Here is a 21,016-nt window from a genome sequence, read left to right as displayed (position 1 = left end):
TGAGGGTGTACTTTCTGTGCCTGCTTGTCTGTCCCCCCCCCAGTGCCCTACAAAACCCCCCTGGTCTGCCCTCTGAGGACACGGGTACTTACCTGCTGGCAGACTGGGACTGGAACCGGGGCACCCCTATTTCCATTGAAGCCTGTGTGTTTTGGGCACTACTTTGACCTCTGCACCTGACCGGCCCTGAGCTGCTGGTGTGGTAACTTTGGGGTTGCCTTGAACCCCCAACGGTGGGCTACCTTGGACCCAACTGTGAACCATGTAAGTGTTTTACTTATAAGTGAACTTAATTACTTACCTCCCCCAGGAACTGTTGATTTTTGCAGTGTCCACTTTTAAAATAGCTTATTGCCATTTTTGACAAAACTGTACATGCTATTGTGATTATTCTAAGTTCCTAGAATACCTGAGGGAAATGCCTTTCATTTGAAGTATTAGTTGTAAATCCTGAACCTGTGGTTCTTAAAACAAACTAAGAAAATATATTTTTCTCTATAAAAACATATTGGCCTGGAGTAAGTCTGAGTGTGTGTTCCTCATTTATTGCCTGTGTGTGTACAACAAATGCTTAACACTACCCTTTGATAAGCCTACTGCTCGACCACACTACCACAAAATAGAGCATTAGAATTATCTCTTTTTGCCACTATCTTACCTCTAAGGGGAAGCCTTGGACTCTGTGCACACTATTTCTTACTTTGAAGTAGAATATACAGAGCCAACTTCCTACACCTCCGAAGAGACGGGTGCCATCAAAGGGCATGTCCATCAAGAAAGCATGGGCTTCCCCTGAAAAGCCAGTAATCCTCAGTTAGGAGTGGCACCTCATGGTGGCTGTCGATAAAACAGCTCTGCCTAGCGAGTCAGTTGTGTCCAGTCCACAAAAGATGGTGAACTTCGCTTCGTCCCTCCCATTGGCAACAGCCTGAAAAAGTACAGCCCGGGTCTCCTCCGAAACCTGTGGCAGCACTTGCACAACTGTATCCCTTCAGCTTGTGGGAATATTACCCCAAAAGGCATGCAATGTTCCCGGACCACAATGCAACACTGACAGAAGAAAACATCTTCTTTATAAGTGAGTCCCACCTGTTAGATTCCCTAATCTCCTACCTGGGGGAGCGGAAGGGAATACGCATTGGGAGGTAGATGCTTGGACCACCAAGCTCTCAGAGGTCAGCAGGGGTTCTGCAGTGGAAGCTCCCAGTTGCAACACCTCTGTCAAGAGATTAGTCTGGACGGTCACCGAAGGCAGCTGAAGTTGCAGGACCTCAACTGACCTCCTTACCACCATAGCATAAGACACTCCCTCCTCCGTAACCACAGTAAGAGAAGAAAGCATGCCAGTACCTAAAAAGTATCCAGTCTACTGGCCTCACTCAAGTCCTCATGCCAGTCCATTCCTTCATGGGGCTTATTCTAAAGTGTCCAGCGACCCCTCACATTCACCCCCAAAGCCTAACCCATACTGAAAGGGCTCAGGATCCGATCTAGGAGGAGAAGCTCCTGCCGGCATCGGTGTCAGTGTTGTAGGTTGCCCATCCAGCTACGTTTTGGAGTCGGGATTACAATGGTGACGGTGCCACTCATGGCACGGAGAGCACTGGAAGCGTCAGGATTGGCATCAGCGAAGGTTGAGGTGGTACAACTGGTGCCAGTCTGGAACCAGGACTGGATCCCTAGGTGACTTCCGGGGTCTTAAGGTGCTCCAGCTGCATCAGGCTGCCCAACAATGAGGCACATGGCCTCATAAAACTCAGAGTTGGCCAGGGGTTGCACTGGCTCCCGGAATTTTGGGGAGGCGTGGAGTGGGCCCAAGCACAGGATCCACGGAACGGGGCCTAGAGCGATGATGTTCCCTTGTCTCATCAGTCGACGAACAAGGAGAAGTTGAAAATTGCTTCGACTTCTCTTCTTCATTGCTTTATTTCGGTAAAGATATACCATAAAAGTACAATACAAAACAATCAGGGAGATAAGAATACCAATAGAAAATATTACAATTTAAAGTCATGCTCTAAAATCAGCAAATTTAAAACAGCACAATATAATAGCTAAAAATTTCCATAAATATGAAATATAAAAAAGGGCGTACATCAGCTGAATAGTGAATACAATAAATTACTATCCATACACTATGTTTCACAACTATAATCTGCTATGCCGACATCTAATATCCATTACTAAATTTTGTTCTTTAAAATCCCAAATCTAAAGTGCCAGATAGATTAAAAAAAGTTTGCCAAAAAACACGCAATTTGTACAGATTAATCTGACTGGAGTACTCTCAGAGCAGGTAGGCAGTTCCTGAAACCCATTTGTTTACATAGGGACATAATCAAGAGAGCCCTCTGATTGCGGTATGCAGGACATTGAAAAAGGACATGGGTCACAGTTTCTTCATTCTCACAGCCCATCGGACATAACTTGGACCTATTGTTTGTATTAGACCATTTATAGGTTAGGGTACGCAAAGGAAGAGACCCTATTCTGAATCTAGTGTACAGGGCTCGTGCAATTGGAGAAAGTATTGCGTCCATGTAATGTTCAAACTCATGATGGCATTTGATTTGTAGAAAACTGCTAGTCATAGAGGAGGGCGAAACTTTGGCCAATTGCAAAGATTGGACATTAAGCCAAAATGCGTCCTTCAAAATCTGTGTAGCATTTTTAGGAATAGAGGAAGGGTCCTTCTAATAGGTCCCCAAACCAAGATGAAAAAAGGACCGTTATACATAAGCACACCACTTAATTCTAGTAGTAGAGTTGGTACCCATCAAATTAGTCAGCCCAAGTCTATATGGAATGAGAGCGTCTAATGACCATAGACGAATCCAGAACAGCAATGGTCTTAGGGCGGAAATCTGATTAATTGGGAGAAGATTTAGATCCATTCGGATAGGCAAGGATGGGGTACTAGAAGGTACTCTTGACAACATCTTTAAAAACAAGTTTTCCACCACCCTTGCCAAGTCCTCCAGATTGCAGTGGCCCCACAACCCAGCTCCATATAGAGCCCCCCCTCAGCTTGAGATTTGTATATTTCAAGGGCAGGAGTCAAAGCAAATCTGGGGGATCTAGCTGCATCTCACAATACCGCCCGCCCTTTGTTTCAGGCACATTATTGATTTCTGCAGGTGGGCATGCCATTTGTGTGAGTCTTCTCATTTTAGACCTAAGTAATCAAAAGTGCCCACTCTTTCCAATATGGCACCCTCTAAGCGAATAGGTCTCCCCATCTTATGCTTTTTGACTCCAAAAACATATATTTAGTTTTTAATGAGTTAATTTCCAAACAATGGTCTTTGCAGAAGTCCATAAACCTCCGGGGCAAATTTGAGAGGCCTATAGCTGTTTGCGATATTAGCAAAGTGTCATCAGCAAATAGGAGGCATGGAATCTTTTGCCCTCCCAATTTGGGGGCATCACTAGAGCATTCCAAAAAGTAGGGGATACATGCATTGATGAATAGAAGGAACAGTGTGGGCGCAAGTACACAGCCCTGTCTCACACCACGATTTGTGGGAAACTCTGGGGTTAGTTCACCTTCCGGTCCCCATCAAATTCGGGCATAGTTACCAGTATAAAGATCTAGAGCAGGGAACCCCTACACTGCTCATAACTTCCCACAATTTATGGTGTGGGACAAGGTCAAAAGCAAATTTCAGGTCTACAAATGCCACGAAAAGATGGCCTGAATCCACAGACCGTTTTCCATTTTATGGTAATGAAGCGGAAGACCTGATCGATTGTGCTGACCTTGTCTCTGAACCCCGCCTGGAGATGGCTTTTCAGCCTGCTTAATAACTGATAACAAAATATTTTTTGTAAATTATCTAAGAGGCTGATGGGTCTGTAATTCCCTGGTGAACCTCTCTCCCCTTTCTTATATATCGGCACAATAATTGCCTCCTTCCATGAATCAGGATAAGACCTGTCAAGACAGCGTTGGAGATCCTATTTACGTACGGGGTCCAGTTGATCAAGTCCGCTTTATACATGTCTGAAGGGATCCCATCAGGCCCTGGGGCCTTCCCTGCTTTTTGAGCGATGATTGCCAACTCAGTTTTTTTAATGAGGTGGGGGGGAGAGAAATAACGGACGATTGTAAAAGTGACGTCTCTCCAGAGCTAATGGCGGAACGGTCAGATGTGGAACCATACAGCTTCTTAAAGTGAGAAAACCAAATTTCAGGGACAATATGGCACTCTGGCTTAAGTGCTTGATTTTGGTCGCTGCGAGCAACCAGAAGCCAGAAATGTTTTGAATCGTGGGCCCTTGCAGCCTCGACCAGTTCACTCCATAGTCCCTCTTCATGCTTAAGTTTGCACGTCTTACATGTGGAGACATAATTTTGTCCTGCCTTAACGATATCTTCCCTATCTTTTGTTCTTAACGCCTTAATCAAGGTGCTTTTGGCCTCTCTGCATCTCCTGTCGAACCACTTGCTACTAGGATAAGAAGAGGAGTTACATGAAATCCTAACAGATTTGGAAAACAGCTCCTTAAGAGTAGCAAAGAGATCCGAATGGAGGGACATGACTTCAAGCGAGGTTAATGTGAAATGGTCATCAAAAAGCAGGTGGTTAGAAACTAATACACGCACTTTGTCCCGTAACTTGTTGGATCTCTGAAAGGAATCCCATCTTACCGTGCGCCTATTGCTGGACAGCTTCAAAACGCCAGAGGATACAGGAGCAGAGAGAAACACAGGACAGCTTCAAAACGCCAGAGGATACAGGAGCAGAGAGAAACACAGCTCCTGATAAAAAAATTCTATCATATACAATTTGGAGAGGTGCATGGTCGCTAGTATGCAGATAGCCCACTTCCATATCTATTATATAATGCCAGACCCTTAAGTCAAAAATAATATAATCCAAAGTACTGCTATATGATCCTAAAAAAGTTTGGCCTAGCAGGGCTATCAGCTGGAAAACGGCCATTACCAAGACGAAGGCCGTGAAGTATCATGAGGTCTATTATCTGCAGAGCCCTAATACAGATGCTAGATGAATTTGGCTGAATTGAATAAGGAGGGATATTCCATGCATCGTCTTCAGTCTGCATAGCCTCTATAAGAGCAGAATAAAGTTCAATTGGCACATTAAAGTCCCCCGCTATAATAATATATTTGAGACGGAGATCTAAAATTATATTGTTCAGGAGTTCTATGGTGGCTGAACGTTGATTAGACCGGGCGGTCTATAATAGCTATTTATACACAGGACATGGATACCTGAATTTGGCTGTATACCTATTGCCAAGATGTAGGGAGAATCTACATATATCTCCTTTGTTCCACCCACCTCTGTCATTTTTACCCAGGTACATAGTCCCCCTGTTGTCCTACCTGCTGAAGACGGCGTGGCTTTTTTAAAAAACAGAGCAATACTCCTGCCTATACATATACGTTGCTCAGGTTTCCTGAAACATGCAAATGTTGAAGTTAAACATAAACCCCCCATTTAGTATCAGCTAGTTTACTATTGATGCCAGCCACATTCCAGGACAAAAACTTCGCAGTTGAATGGGCAATGAAGCAATTAGGTTCGCAAGACGTGTCATCTTGATGGTAACTAATAACATGCTCATCAGAAAGTGCAGTTTTAGGTTTGTTAATGACAACAGATTGTGGTTTCCATAAAGGTGCAGCTCCTGAGCTTAATGAATCTTTTGAATATAATGAGACCGATGAATCAGAGCTAATGGTGGGGTGACAAGGTCTAAAAGGACGTAATCAGTCAATATCTGAAGTCGCCCCCTGGAAATCAGGTTCACAACATTATAGCCTTTGAGAGCAGAACCCATATCATTCATAGAGACTGGGGCAGTTATTAATCTGTTGGAGGCACAGTGTCCTGTAACACTGTTCAGCGCCGGTGTGGTCGTATATGGTGGAAAATTCGGCCTCATGTTGCCAAGGACCGGACAGCTGTCACTGAGGAAAATAGCAGATTCCTTCCTCGTATGATTGCGTGCTTCCATATGCAATAGGCCCGTTACCAAATGGGGATTTATGAGATTAAGTTTTATAGTATCCTGATCACCGGGTGGGCCGCCTAAGTGTTCAGCCGATAGAATGTCAGCATGAATGATTGAGCCACAACCTCTATCATGGCGGATCCAGTGCGAAACTTTGTTGATGAGTGAAGATTTGTCTTCCAGTGATTTAACGGGTAGAGGAGGGGCATTGCACATATAAATACAATTATCATTATTTGTGTGAGGGCTCCGACAGGATACTAGTTTAGTGTCCCATTTTAAATCTACATAAGAAAAAGAAGGCATGACATTTTCAGAAAGGGACACAGAAGATCTATTGTAATGAGTCCTTTTTGTTTGGCGCCTAAAGCATCCTCAGAATTTGGCAGATGTCCAATTGGCAGAGGCCCAGGGGGCAAAGGAATGGTTAGTTGGCAAGGGAATTGTCTTGGATTCACGAGGAAAAGGTTGGTCTTTCTTTTTTTTTTTTTTATGAGAATTTCTGACAGTAAAGATTTCAACTCGCCTACTTCGCTCTTTAAACTGATCACCAATGCTAAATGATTTTCACTGGAGGGGTCACATTCAAGATGCAATGGTGCCGAAAGAGTCTTTTGGGGATTGTCTTGAGATTCTATATAGAAAAACGGTTGGAACAAGAGATTCCATGAATGATTGCATCGGTTTTTGAAACTTCAGGATTGGAATAGGATGTGAGATGTGTGAGAGGGCTGGCATTTGTGGAAGGATTTTGAGAAACTAGTGCCTGAGGTGGGGCACTAGTAGATTGTGGATCAGAGGTGGTGTGAGGTCCAGCAGTTAAAAATGGGATAAGGGTACCCAATTTCAGCCCTTTCCGTGCATTTCTCTCCTTTTTATTCATAATCAATTACACTTCTTTGATCAAATAATCGATTTAAAATGTTCGGCTTAGCAGAGCCCAATTCAGGGCTGGTCCTCGCCTTGCGCTTCCCCATTTTAAATAAAAGCCTCAGCACAAGTAAAAATAATACTTTTAAAGATCACAAATGCAAAGAGGACCCAACGCCAAACCTTAGGGCCCAGAGGGGGAGCCCAGCCCAGCCCGGCCTCAGACGGGCACAAACGGGCCCGGGCTTTGCCCGGGCGCGGCACGCTTACAAGCGCCCGCGTTGCTAGGGCGATGGAGGGCAGCAGCGGCAGCACAGTATCCTGGGGGTTGGAGTCCCCCTCTGCCCCCAGGCGTCTAAGAGAAACTGAGGCGCGGTGCGCAGTGCGCGGCACGCTTACAAGCGCCCGCGTTGCTAGGGCGATGGAGGGCAGCAGCGGCAGCACAGTATCCTGGGGGTTGGAGTCCCCCTCTGCCCCCAGGCGTCGAAGAGAAACTGAGGCGCGGTGCGCAGTGCGCGGCACGCTTAAAAGCGTCCGTGGTGCTAGGGCGATGGAGGGCAGCAGCGGCAGCACAGTATCCAGGGGGTTGGAGTCCCCCCTCTGCCCCCAGGCGTCGACTTCTACAATAGTTTAAGCTTCAGTTTACCCGGTTGCCCCAAGGACTTGGAGTGGGACGATGACAATGGAGGACTCCGTGACAGATCCCGGGACCGTCCTCTCAAATGAGATCTAGACTTGGGCAGAGTTGAGCATTAGACCACCATCAGCTTCAGGGAATGCTCCCTCAAAGCCTTTGGATGCATGGCCCAAACCTTCAGGCACCACTTACGGTCGTGGTCGTGCTCCAAGCACTAAAGACACAAGGTACAGATCAGTCACGGACATCGCCCAATGACAAGATCCACAGGGCTTGAAGTCGGTCTTACTGGTGGACATCCTTGACACCAGGAGTGGAAACTCGCAAAAAAGTTGACAAAAAGTTGAAAAAAGCCAGTCAAAAATTGACTGAGGGGTAGCTCTCTTCAGATCAGCACTTGCAGGTGCAGAAAGAAAGTCAACGTGCCGGGGTGGCATCTATTTGGGACCTGAAACGTTGTATCCGGTGCAGACAACGCTGGCAACGGACATGGAGCCAACCAACACCACCTAACCGCGTACTGCTCGGGAAAATCGTCCAGGTCCAGCGTGACACCAGGGAAGATTACAAAGATAAGGAATCTGCAACTAGCAGCCTCTATTGGATACAAAAGACCAAAGGGGAGGAAAAAAGTATGACAAGTGGGATAAAGGGAGAAGTGAAGTGGGAAGTTGAGGGTAAGGTTTAGAAGACAAAAATAAGTGACGGGAAGGAACGGGGTTAAAAATCTAAATAAGGAAACACAGAAAGATGATGAAAGGGTAGAAGAAAGAAGAGTAGAAATTTAGCATTCTGTGTGCCAGTGTTTGTTCAGGTGTAAAAACCTTGTGGGATGTGTGAGAGAAAGATATTATTAGAGAATTTCAGCTCTTACTCCGCCTCTGGTGCGATCTCCTCTGATGTGGCCAGCAAGGTCCACATAAAGACAGCATCGCCAACACTTATCACGTGCTTCTGGTCAGGAGCAAATTTCACCTGCTGTACCAGCTCCGAATGTCCAATGTAAACCTACAACAGAACAAGCAAGAGTTGTCCACATTTAGTAATCTAGCACTGTTCCGGAGCTGAGTTAATTTCTGAAGCATTAGACTGCACATATTAAATGCTAAACGTAATACAATGGGATTACACACAAGTCATCAAAAATTTAACAGGGCCAAGACTCACTTTTAAAGACTAAGGATTACGAGGCCTATCACAGTAAAACAAAAAAAAAAAAAAAAAAAAAAACCCTCATCAGTCTAGAAATAAAAATCTTATTCAGATGATATATGTACACAAATCAAGGCACCAGAAAACACAAACAACTACTCAGTACTAAAACACCTCCAGCCAATCACTTTGGGCACTCCATGTAGATGGTACCTGGGAGTTGATGTCCTTCTTCATCTGATAGTCCCAGATCTTGATAACTCGGTCACCAGAGGTTAAGAGGAATCTGGAGTCGTGGCTCACAGCAAGTGAGGAGCAGAAGGTCTTGTGCACCTGAGAAACCTGTGAAGAAAACAACACATACAATTAAAAGCCAAGAATGGAAAGAAGGCAAGAAGTAAGGACACTTAGTTGAGAGGAAGGAATGAGAAAGGCAATAAAGTGAGAGACTGGAAAAAAAGGTAGCACAATGCTGGTGGGAGAAACCACATGGCATATGAGGCAGAGACTGAAGAAAACTTGACACTTGATTGAATAACCAAATCAAGAAAGGAATGTTAATGAGAGAACTATTTCCAGTCCACAACCTAGCTATACTGACTGAAGCCATTTATCACCAAATTCTCACATTAAGGCCGTCACAAACTCACCTTACTCATTAGCTAAGTAGGCTACTGTACATCTTTTGTTTTCTGTCTTACTCATCAGTATTATAGGGCCAATGCAATAATCTCTGAGAACGGAGTAAAATAACTCTGTCAGTTCCCCTACAAACGATTCCTGTAGTTTAACTACAGCTTGAGACAAGACTACCATACCTTTGCAGAGCAGTCTTTAAAAGGGATGAAAGTCTAGAATTGTGTAAACTCACAACATTTTGTGTAGTCCATAAAGTTTCAAATCAACCAAGGATTTATCCTAGACTACTTTGAAATCAGAGAATGGTAAACATAGTGTCACTACTTCCCAGCACTTTTGACTGTCATATTGGAATCCTACTCTACTTTTTGCAACAGATTTATAAACGAGAGCGCGAGAATGTAAAAGCCAAAGACGAAAGAGTCCTCATAGTTGGGCGAAAATGTAAAACACACCGCTTTAAATTAACAAAACCACTGAAATTTACCAGTTTTCAGTATTTATGTATAAACAAACAATACCATATGAGCATTATATTATTCAATCTGTGATCTAGATTACCGGTACATAGCGTTTTACTCAACCATCTACTGAAGTCCCAAGGCTGTAATTCCATAGTTCTGCAGAAACATATGTCACAATAGATCTCAAGTTGTCCCCCCCTCCAATTCCCTGCTCCGTTTCAATAAAAGTGATACATTTAACGTGGGAAATCATAGTCTATGCTCATATTTCAGTTTCAAATAGTTGTTGCTCATGTAAGTACCATATGTTCATTCAGATAGCAATGAACTGTCTATGGAGGCATCGCCTGGGTCTTTCAGGCACTCTACCAGGGTCTACCATGCCCTTGCTGCTATTATAGTGCCATGTCCCCCTTTGCCTCTTGAAACAGCATAGCCCTCTTCATATTCCACCCATTTAGTGAGAGTAGCCCTCCATTTACTTACTGCAGGGGCAATGGTTGCCCTCCACCTCATTGTAATCTCTCGTTTCTTCAATACCAAAGCTAGATCTGCAAATTTAGTTGTTACTTTGGGTTTAGTCGGACAGGGGAAATCTCCCAGTAAGCAGGTGAGAGCTGAGCATGGGAGCGCCCCATCCGTCATCTCACCGATTTTTTCAATTACACCCTCCCACTATGTCCGCAGTTGAGGGCAGTCCCACACCATGTGCAGCATTTCTGCCCGGTTTAGCTACATCTAGGGCAGCGCATATCACGCACCCCATATATTTGCATAATCCTTTCTGGGGTGAGATAGCTGCGGTGAAGGTAGTAATAATTAATCAGTTTAAATCTGGCATTGCAGGATACCGAATATGTGTTGGCCAGTATCTGCGCCCATTGGGCATCTGTGAATTGGTCCCCATGCCTCCCTCCCATTTTTGTCTTAAAGAGGTCAGCAGTGTGAAGACGCTAGCTCTAAGTACCTGATCTAAAAGTGTGATAGCTCATTTCTTGTTTGCAGTTGTGAGGATCATACTAGTCCGATACGTGGGAGGGTCAGCCGATCCCCGTTCCCAGTGCTTTCAAATGACTGCTGTTATCCTGCAGTGGAGCAGGAATTGCCCTGGTGGGAGGTCATAGGTCTCCATCATTTCCTGGAATGGTAATAAGCTGCCATCCCTGTATATGTCTCCAATCTTGTCAATGACGTAGTCTGCCCACTTCCGTACCCCCTGTAGCAAGTCCACCGTAATCGGGGATCTCAATGCCCTCAGTGGTAAATTCGGGGAGTAGGGCCTAAGGGTGTGGGTGAGCTGTAAACTACGATGCCAGCAATGGCGAAACAGCTGAATATCCTTGGTTGCGTCAGGAAAGGACTTTTTGGGTGTTAGGAGGATTCGGAAGAGGACCCGTAAGGGGGGGGGGAAACTTCTGGATGGGTGCCTCCCCCTAGTTTAGTCATTGATGTAGCCACTGGTTGAACCATTGGAGTTGAGCCACTAAATTGTATAGTTCAATGTCAGGGGCAGCAAATCCCCCCATCCACGGTAGGTTAGCACAGTTTATTCATGGCCACTTTGCATCTGCCTCTCCCCCATGTAAGTTCCCCAGCATTGATTGTAGTTCCCTAAAGAATATATGTGGTAGAGCCATCTGTAGTGAAACAAAGTAGTATAAGAGGCGGGAAACAGCTACCATCTTAGCCACCGCTATGCGCTCCCCCACAGACAAAGGGAGAGTTGTCTGGAAGCCCACATTCAAACGGAAAGCTCTCACAGCTGTGCCCATGTTGCCCTCCAGGATATCCTTCGGGTCATGATATATTTTAACTCCTAGATATTTCATGCAAGATTTGTCCAACATAAGACCATAAAGGACCTGCAGTTGCGACATAGGATGATGTATTAGGAGCACTAAGGACTTCTGTCAATTAATGTGAAGGCCTGATATGTTGACGAATTGATCGCTGAATTTCACCAGTTAGCTTCCTCAAGTAACTAACTCAATGATGTCATTTCAGATCTTACCTTGATGTCACAGAACAGGTCAGGAATTATGTCACAGTACAGGTCATGAGTGAGGTAATATGTGAGATCATAAGCAGCCCATGTCGAGCCCCAGGGTATTATGGGGTGCTCCTTGCCAGAGTAGTGAATAATACATGAGCAGCTCTAGCTGCTCATGTATTATTCATGAAAAAAAAAAAAGAATTTTTAGAGGGTGCCCATCTGAGACACCAACATTTTAATTTTGGTACGGAGCCGAGTGGAGAGGCCTGGAGTCCCGCAGCCTCAGCCAGCACCAAATGTAGATGCCGGCGAGAGCCAGCATTTTTTCCAGTAAGTGGGTGCCCCAGTGCCTACCCAGGTCACCCACGGTTCAATTATTGTTGGGGGGGGGGGTTCCTGTGGAAACCCGAGGGCCCCCAACTACCCTGCACCATTGTTTCTTTATTACCTTTTTTTCCAGGACTGTGTCCTGAATCCTAAGATGGCTGCCGCTATTTCTTTGCTGATGGGGCTGTAGCCAATCCTGTATCTTCAGATCTGCTAGATCTGTAGATCCTCTGGGATGTAAAAAATACAAAGTTTTTGAGTCTTAATTTCTCAGAAACGACTGAAAAGCTTTATACCAAATCACAAAAGGTACGCTTTCAGGACCAATATCTAGCTTTCTGCCAAATTTGGTGTAATTTTGCTCACCGGTATTTGTGCTATAGCTGTTCAATATCCCTATGAAAAATTTTATGGGGAAAAGGCTCCCCCTTTTCTCATCCCCTGCTTGATGGATCACCCCGAAACCTTCCAGGAAGGAGCAGCGGTAGATGAGAGTTCTATTTGGAAAACTGTCCTGAAGATTCGCTGAGCTGTGCTAAAGTTATAGGGAAAAGAAAAAATGTTTTTCCTATGGAAACGTGGTCCTAACTATAACTTCCAAGTTGCAACCCTCATAAGTAACAAACATATCTATATAAATATATATCTAACTCATAAAAATGAAATTTTAGTTGCAATACAAAACCTAACAAGCACTGACATTGGGCCACTATGGCAAGGTAAACTAACTTGTGCCTCCCATGTCATGCACTGCCTATGATCTCACAAATGACATGTTAAGTCACATCAGTTATGACATCGCTAATGACCTCTCAATTTACAACACTGATGACATTCAATGCCACAAATACTCAGCTAATTTTTCTTTAGGATTTTTTTTTAAAGTAGATTAATATGTACTAAGATACCTCACCAAAGCACTGTTATAACTAATGATGCATTCACAGGGCTGTAAATATATTTATGCTTCTGAATACACTGTGTAATGATATTTGTAACCAGTACTACAGAAACTTAGCTCTCTTTCAAACAGTATCTGGAAATAATCATACTGAAAAAAATATGATTCAAAGCACACACAGTAATACTGAGACAGAGCACATTTCTCATAAACCACTATAAAAAGCCAACAGACAAAAATATCCACCATCTCACTACCACACATGCGCCATTATATCCTGAACTCTCCATTGTATAACACACACTGCGGCAAAAAGTAAAACACTCACTAGTGCGCTGCAATACACCTTCCATGATTTAAAAACACTATGAAATATGAATATTTCACCAGGTGAACACAAACACATAGCAATCAGTTTGAATCCAAAAGGTATCAACAGATATACTAGGACACGCTGTATCACTACAACCCCATGCCTCCACCTCAGTATATAGTCACACACATTGTAATATATACGTATAGCACCAATTCTCGAACATGTAACTATTCATACAGAACAAGAGAGACACCAATATGTAGCAAAAAGAACATTCATAACCAATAACAATCTATGCTGCACTTTTTAAAAATAACTCATCAAAACAAGAGACCCAAAACAAATGAGTACAGAAGAATAAGTTACTTCCCTTCGGTAACAAATTATCTGGTAGAAACTATCTAGCTGCAGATTCCTTACCTTAGAATTCCCTGGCGTCAGTGTCGAATCTGGAATTTTTCTGCTGAGCAGTATCCTGCGCGCGCCGTTGGGTGGCGTCGTTCGGATCTGTGTGCGTCGTGTGGCTCCGTGTGGTGTCGTCAGCGTCGTTGGAGCGGTCTATGAGATCACGGTTGTCTATATAGACGCCACCTTGGCGCATGTACTCAGTTCTTTTCCCACAACTTTCCACGCCAGAAGCGCAGGGTCATGGAAGAAACAGTATTTAGTTTAGCTTTTTCACTTGATTTTTGAAGAAAAATACATGCCTTTAAGAAAGGCAAAAATACCAAAAACAGATATACATATATATACACATATATATATATATATATATATATATATATATATATATATATATATATATACACACATATATATATATATTCGTAGAGCAGGGAGGCTTGGGTGGGTGTAAGGAATCTGCAGCTAGATAGAGTCTCTACCAGATAATTCGTTACTGAAGTAAGTTACTTTTTCATCTGATAGCCCTCTGGAGGCTGCTTCTTGACCAAAGCATAGCAGATCTTTAAACACGAAATGGACCGTTTCTGTACTGCCCGACTCTTTTTTGCACCAACGTACCCCACAAAGAGTTGGTCATCCACCTGGAATTCTTTAGTGCGGTCAAGGTAGAATGATAACGCTCTATTTGGGCCCAGCCGATGGAGACGCTCCTCTTCCTTAGAGGGATGCTGTGGCGCAAAGAAGGTGGGCAGGATGATATTTTGACCCAGATGGGGAGGAAAGAGGCACAAGTTCTCAGTACTACCGTGTCAGGATATATTGTGAGATACAGTGGTTTTGAGGATAAAGCCTGCAGCTCACTAACTCTCCTGGAGGATGTAATTGCCACCAAAAAGGCTGTTTTAATAGTGAGCAGCCGGAGAGGACAATTATGTAAGGGCTCAAAAGGAGCACACATTAGGAACGCAAGAACAAGATTATTATCCCACTGGGGCATGACAAAAGGCACAGGTGGAAACAAATGCATAAGCCCTTTCAAAAAACTTTGTACTACAGGAGACTTAATGGTTGATTGGGCAAGCGTAGAAAAGCTGATAAGGCAGCACAATAGCCCTTAAGAGTCCCTAAAGAGGAACCCTGTTGGGCAAGAGATAAAATAAACAAAAGGATATTAGAAAGAGAAGAAGAAAGAGGATCAATAGACCTTTCTGTATAATATGAAACAAAACCTTTCCATCAGCAGGCGTAAATCGACTTAGTAGAGGCACGCCTGGCTGCCAGAATGACATCACAGACTTCGGAAGGGAGGTCATAAACCATCAAATGTCGCCGCTCAACCTCCACACATGAAGCCGCAAAGTTGACAGGTTCGGGTGAATAACCTTCTCCTGCTGCTGTGACAGAAGATCCTCCTGAAGAGGCAACCTAATTGGAGGACTGATGCTCATTTTGAGAAGCTCTGGACACCAGACTCTCCGTGCCCAATCCGGAGCCACTATGGTTACTTGGGCCTGGTCATTCTTGATTTTCTTGAGAATTCTGGGCAGAAGTGGTATGGGCGAAAAGGCGTAAAGGAGGCCTGGACTCCACTTGCGACGAAAAGCATCGCCTGGCGATAGCCCCCTTGGAAACTCCAATGCGCAAAACTGCTGACATTGCGCGTTCTCTATGGAGGCGAACAGACCTACTGAAAGAGTCTTAGCGCCACCTCACGATGGAGATACTATTCGTGATCTGCTGAGCATCGCCAGCTGAGTTTGTCCACCCTGGCGTTCAGAGAACCTGCCAGGTGTTGAACCACCAGGGTTATGCCCTGCTGTTCCAGCCATGTCCAGAGACGCAGAGCCTATTGACAAAGGGTCCACAATCCCACACCGCCCTGCTTGTTGCAGTATCACATTACAGTGGTGTTGTCCATGAACATCTGCACTACCTTCCCTTTCACAACAGAAAGAAATGCCTTAAAGGCTAGTTGGATCGCCCGAAGCTCCAACAAGTTGATATGGAGCCAGGATTCCGCCAGAGACCTCTGATCTCCACCTCTCCCAGATGGCCGCCCCATCCCAGAAGTGATGCATCTGTCACTACTGTGAGATCTGGTTGGGGAAGGTAGAGGAGTCTGCCTTTTGGGCCAACCGCAGTTCACTAACCACACCACCGAGATCTGAGCCATGTCGGTAAGATTCCCCTGATGCAGTGCCCATTGGAACTTCAGGTCCCACTGCAGAGCCCTCCTATGCCATCTGGCATGCTTGACCAATAGGATGCAGGAAGCCATGAGCCCCAGCAGCCTCAGTCTGTCTCACCGAAATCCAGGAAAGAGGCAGAAACATCGGTATCATAACCTGAATATCCTGGACTCGCTGTTCGGGAGGATAAGCCCGATACTGCACTGTGTCCAGAACAGCTCCAATGAATGTGAGCTTCTGAGAGGGAGTCAGGTGTGACTTCGGCACATTTATAGTGAACCCCAGCGAATGCAAGAGGTCCGCCGTCGTCTGGAGGTGGGTGACGAGAGCCTGGGGCGTAGGAGCCTTCAACAGCCAATCATCTAGGTAGGGGAAGACTGAAATCCCTGACCTGCGCAAATGAGCTGCCACCACCGCCATCACACACCCGAGGGGCACTGGTGAGGCCGAAAGGAAGCACAGTAAACTGAAAGTGTTCGTGGCCCACCTTGAACCGCAGGTAACGCCTGTGGACTGGTAGGATAGGAATATGGAAATACGCATCCTGCAAATCCAATGCTACCATCCAGTCTCCTTGGTCTAACCTGAGCAAGAGTGAGCATCTTGAATTTCTCCTTCTTGAGGAAGAGATTGACGTCCCTTAAATCCAAGATAGGGCGTAGGCCTTTGTTCTTTCTGGGAATCAGAAAGTAGCAGGAATAACAGCCACTGCCTACTTCTGATATCGGGACTCTTTCTATGGCTCCCTTGGCCAAGAGTGCTGTAACTTCCTCAGGGAGTAAAGCTAGATTTTCCTCCATCAGCCATTCCTTTGTCGGAGGGACAGAAGGAGGGAAAGACTGGAAGGGAAGGGAGTAGCCCTTCCCTATGATCTGGAGGACCCACTTGTCCGTGGTGATGGAAAGCCAATCCTCCCTCCAACTCGACGGACATGATCCCGCAGAACCATACTAGGAGGGCTTGGGGGCAGTGGAGGGGGGCTGTGTTGCGGCTGACCTCTGGTTAGACCCTCTGGGTCTGATGGTACCACGACCACGTCCTCTTTTGGGATGCTGTGAAGCCTGAGGACGGTGGCTTAACTGTGGCTGGCGTGGTACCACACCCTTTCCGAAGCCTCAAAAGGGGCGAAAGACAGACTGCTGCCGTACTGGCACTGAAAGGCCCAAGGATCTGGCCGTGGCTCGAGAATCCTTGATCCTCTCAAGCGCGGAGTCTGCCTTTTCGCCAAAAACGCGAGAGCCATCAAAGGGCATGTCCATCAAGCTGGACTGGACATCCCCTGAAAAACCAGTAGAACGTAGCCAGGCTCTGCCCAGCGAGTCAGTCGTGTCCAAACCACACTGGATCATAAACTTGGCTGCATCTCTCCCATCCTTGACAGCCTGGGTGAGAGTGTCCCGTACACCCTCCGGGACCTAGGGCAGCACCTGTGCCACCGTATCCCATAAAGTATGGGAATAACGGCCCAATAGGCAAGAGGTGATTATGGACCTCAATGCCAGGCTGGCGGAAGAAAACATCTTCTTCCCAAGCTGGTCCAGCCTCTTGGATTCCCTATCCGGGGGAGCGGAAGGGAAGGCACCACGGGAAGTAGAGGCTTGGACAACCAAGCTCTCAGGAGTGGGGTGGTGTGTCAGGAAACTAGGGTCGCTAGGAGCGGGCCTATGGCAGTGGCCGACCGTCCTATTCACAGGCGCCCCTGTGCTGGGTTTGGACCACGTACCCAGAAGGACGTCTGTAAGAGCCTCATTGAAGGGCAACAACGGCTCCGATGTTGACTCCCCCGGCTGAAGCACTTCTGTCAGGATATTCGTCCTGACTGGCACCGTAGGCAAATCTAGGTCCAAGACCTCGACTGCCCTACGCACCACCATAGCGAAAGAAGCACCCTCCTCCGTAGCCACATTAGGAGGAGAGAGGATACCAGTATCTGGAGACGTGTTCAGTCCACTGGCCTCCCCTAGATCCTCATACCAGTCCTGTTGCAATCCAGCTTCTAAAGGGTCCTCAGACCCCTCCCATTCCTCTCCTGCGTCTGGCTGATCTAAATAATGCTCAGACAATGATCTGGGCCGAATTGGCTCCGTCAAAGTCAGAGTCGACGTCATTCGACATGGCTCCGGCTCAGGATCATCCGGAATAAGGATGGGGCTGTCACCAGTGGGCGCTGGTGGCGGAATAGTCGGTCGGATCTGGCGTCGAAGGCGGTCGACTGTGAGAGACCGGCGCCGGTCCGGATCCGGTATCGGATCCTGGGGTCCCCAATGGTGCTGAGGCCAAAGCCGCCGGCATCGAATCCAAAGGGGCCCCTGCGGACCCCGAAGTCCCACCCGAGGGTGCAGCCCGCTCAAAAACAAGACGCATGGCCTCTTAAAACTCCTATTTGAGCGGGGGTCGATCCAGCCCCCAGAAAGGGGAGGGAAGACGCGAAGTCGACGCTGGCGACGGCTCCGCAGAACCGCGCTCGGAACGTCGACATTCCCTAGATGCCTCGTCGGCCGATGGGCACAGCAAAGACGAAGTCCGCTTGCACTTCTTCTTCTTGTGCCTCTTACCTTCGGATGACCTCGAATGCGAGGAAGAGGACTTGGGGCTCCGGGAGCGGTGCCGCGACTTCCTCCTACTGCGGGACCGTGACCTCCGCGGAGTAACGCCGACTGAAGACGAATGTCGGGCCGCAAGAAGCTTAAGGGATCTCTCCCTTAAGTCCTTCGGCGCCATGGCCCGACAGTCGGAGCACGAGGTGGAATCGTGGTCCTTCTCCAGGCGCCAAAGACAAACACGGTGTGGATCCGTCACCGACATGGTGCGATGACACGCACCACACGGCTTGAATCCTGTCTTTCTCGAAGACATGACTTCAAACAGTCAAAAAAGCTTCGACAAACCGTCGAAGCAGGGTAGCTCTTTCCAAAACTGCGCTTAACAGGTGCGGAAGGAAAAGAACTAATGTACGTGCGCTGAGACGGCGTCTATATAGACAACCGTGACGTTTATAGACTGCTCCAACGACGCGGATGATGCACGCGGAGCTGGTCGACGCACGCGGATCCGAACAATGCCGCCCCAACGGCTCGCGCGCAGGGTACTACTCAGAAAAAACACCGGATTCGAAGCTGAGGCCAGGGAATTCTAAGGTAAGGAAGCTGCAGCTAGAAGTCTCTATCAGATTGGGATTATACAAAGATCTTTCTGACAGGTTTCATAAAAACTGCTAGCCACACAATTTTGCCCTGTATTTGAAATTCAGATGGCCCATAACATTGGCTCTAGGAGCTTAACCAATAATGCCACAAGACCAATCATACCTGAAGTAAAGGCTGGCTTGCTAAGTGTTTCAGGCAGCATGTAAACATGGCAGTTAGTCTTTTGAGGGTCACACCATAACCATGTCTGTTAACTTTTTCTTTGACATGAATACGAATCGCAAAGATGGTCTAATCATAGTACTGTAAGTCCTGGCAAAGGATAGGGATAAATTGTGGTCCCTGCTGAAACAGTCTGGACAACCCATAGAAACGAACGTGTTGAGTGTGGCTTGCTCTGGGGTATGCGGTTTTACTTTTCCCTTCGCAGCCTTTGTGTTCGGTGATGTATTTCTCAATTCATACTATTACTAGTTGTATTTTACGGTTTAGTGGTTTACCCTTCATAGGTGTGGCAATGCAGAAATACATACTGGTTTGCAGGCCCTCAGATGGGAATCAGAAGTGGGTTCCCCATGTACCCCCTTGTAAGGAAATGGCTCCCTGTTGCTGTTACCCCCCACTTTGTGCCTGATGCTGATGCTGACTTGACTGAGAAGTGTGCTGGGACCCTGCTAACCAGGCCCCAGCACCAGTGTTCTTTCACCTAAAATGTACCATTGTCTCCACAATTGGCACAACCCTGGCCCCAGGTAAGTCCCTTGTAACTGGTACCCCTGGTACCAAGGGCCCTGATGCCAGGGAAGGTCTCTAAGGGCGGCAGCATGTCTTATGCCACCGTAGGGACCCCTCACTCAGCACAGACACACGGCTTGCCAGCTTGTGTGTGCTGGTGGGGAGAAAATGACTAAGTCGACATGGCACTCCCCTCAGGGTGCCATGCCAACCTCACACTGCCTGTGGCATAGGTAAGTCACCCCTCTAGCAGGCCTTACAGCCCTAAGGCAGTGTGCACTATACCACAGGTGAGGGCATAGGTGCATGAGCACTATGCCCCTACAGTGTCTAAGCAAAACCTTAGACATTGTAAGTGCAGGGTAGACATAAGAGTATATGGTCTGGGAGTTTGTCAAAAACAAACTCCACAGCTCCATAATGGCTACACTGAATACTGGGAAGTTTAGTATCAAACCTCTCAGAATAATAAACCCACTCTGATGCCAGTGCTGGATTTATTAAAAAATGCACACAGAGGGCATCGTAGAGATGCCCCCTGTACTTTACCCAATTGTTCAGTGCAGGACTGACTGGTCTGTGCCAGCCTGCTGCTGAGAGACGAGTTTCTGACCCCATGTGGTGAGGGCCTTTGTGCTCTCTGAGGACAGAAACAAAAGCCTGCTCTGGGTGGAGGTGCTTCACACCTCCACCCAGCAGGAACTGTAACACCTAGCAGTGAGCCTTAAAGGCTAAGGCTTCGTGTTACAATGCCCCAGGGCACTCCAGCTAGTGGAGATGCCCGCCCCCTGGACACAGCCCCCACTTTTGGCGGCAAGTCCAGAGGAGATAATGAGAAAAACAAGGACGAGTCACCAACCAGTAAGGACGGCCCCTAAGGTGCCCTGAGCTGAGGTGACCCCTGCCTTTAGAAATCCTCCATCTTGGTTTTGGAGGATTCCCCCAATAGGAATAGGGATGTGCCCCCCTCCCCTCAGGGAGGAGGCACTAAGAGGGTGCAGCCACCCTCAAGGACAGTAGCCATTGGCTACTGCCCTCCCGGACCTAAACACACCCCTAAATTCAGTATTTAGGGGCACCCCAGAACCTAGGAAATCAGATTCCTGTAACCTGAGGACGAAGAAGGACTGCTGACCTGAAGCCCTGCAGAGAAGACAGACACCAAATGCTTTGGCCCCAGCCCTACCGGCCTGTCTCCCCACTTCGAGAAAAAACAGCGACGCGCTCCCCAGGGTCCAGCGACCTCTGAAGCCTCAG

At 46.8% G+C, this 21,016-nt stretch overlaps 1 protein-coding gene across 3 annotated transcripts in view; it reads right to left on the bottom strand.

Moving 5' to 3' along the window:
* WDR90 (WD repeat domain 90) overlaps positions 1–21,016 on the bottom strand; it is a 1,338,149-nt gene that overhangs the window by 925,371 nt on the left and 391,762 nt on the right. For all 3 annotated transcript variants that reach the window (XM_069210679.1, XM_069210680.1, XM_069210681.1), the window contains 2 exons: positions 8,858–8,986; positions 8,367–8,500 (listed from right to left, as the gene is read on the bottom strand). In XM_069210679.1, coding sequence (XP_069066780.1) covers positions 8,367–8,500; positions 8,858–8,986 — 263 coding nt within the window. The remainder of the gene's footprint in view (positions 1–8,366; positions 8,501–8,857; positions 8,987–21,016) is intronic.

Source organism: Pleurodeles waltl, chromosome 10 (assembly GCF_031143425.1).
Source record: "Pleurodeles waltl isolate 20211129_DDA chromosome 10, aPleWal1.hap1.20221129, whole genome shotgun sequence".
NCBI classification, from domain to species: domain Eukaryota; kingdom Metazoa; phylum Chordata; class Amphibia; order Caudata; family Salamandridae; genus Pleurodeles; species Pleurodeles waltl.
Note: the sequence above shows the minus strand (reverse complement) of the source record. Positions and strands in the feature narration are given on the sequence as shown.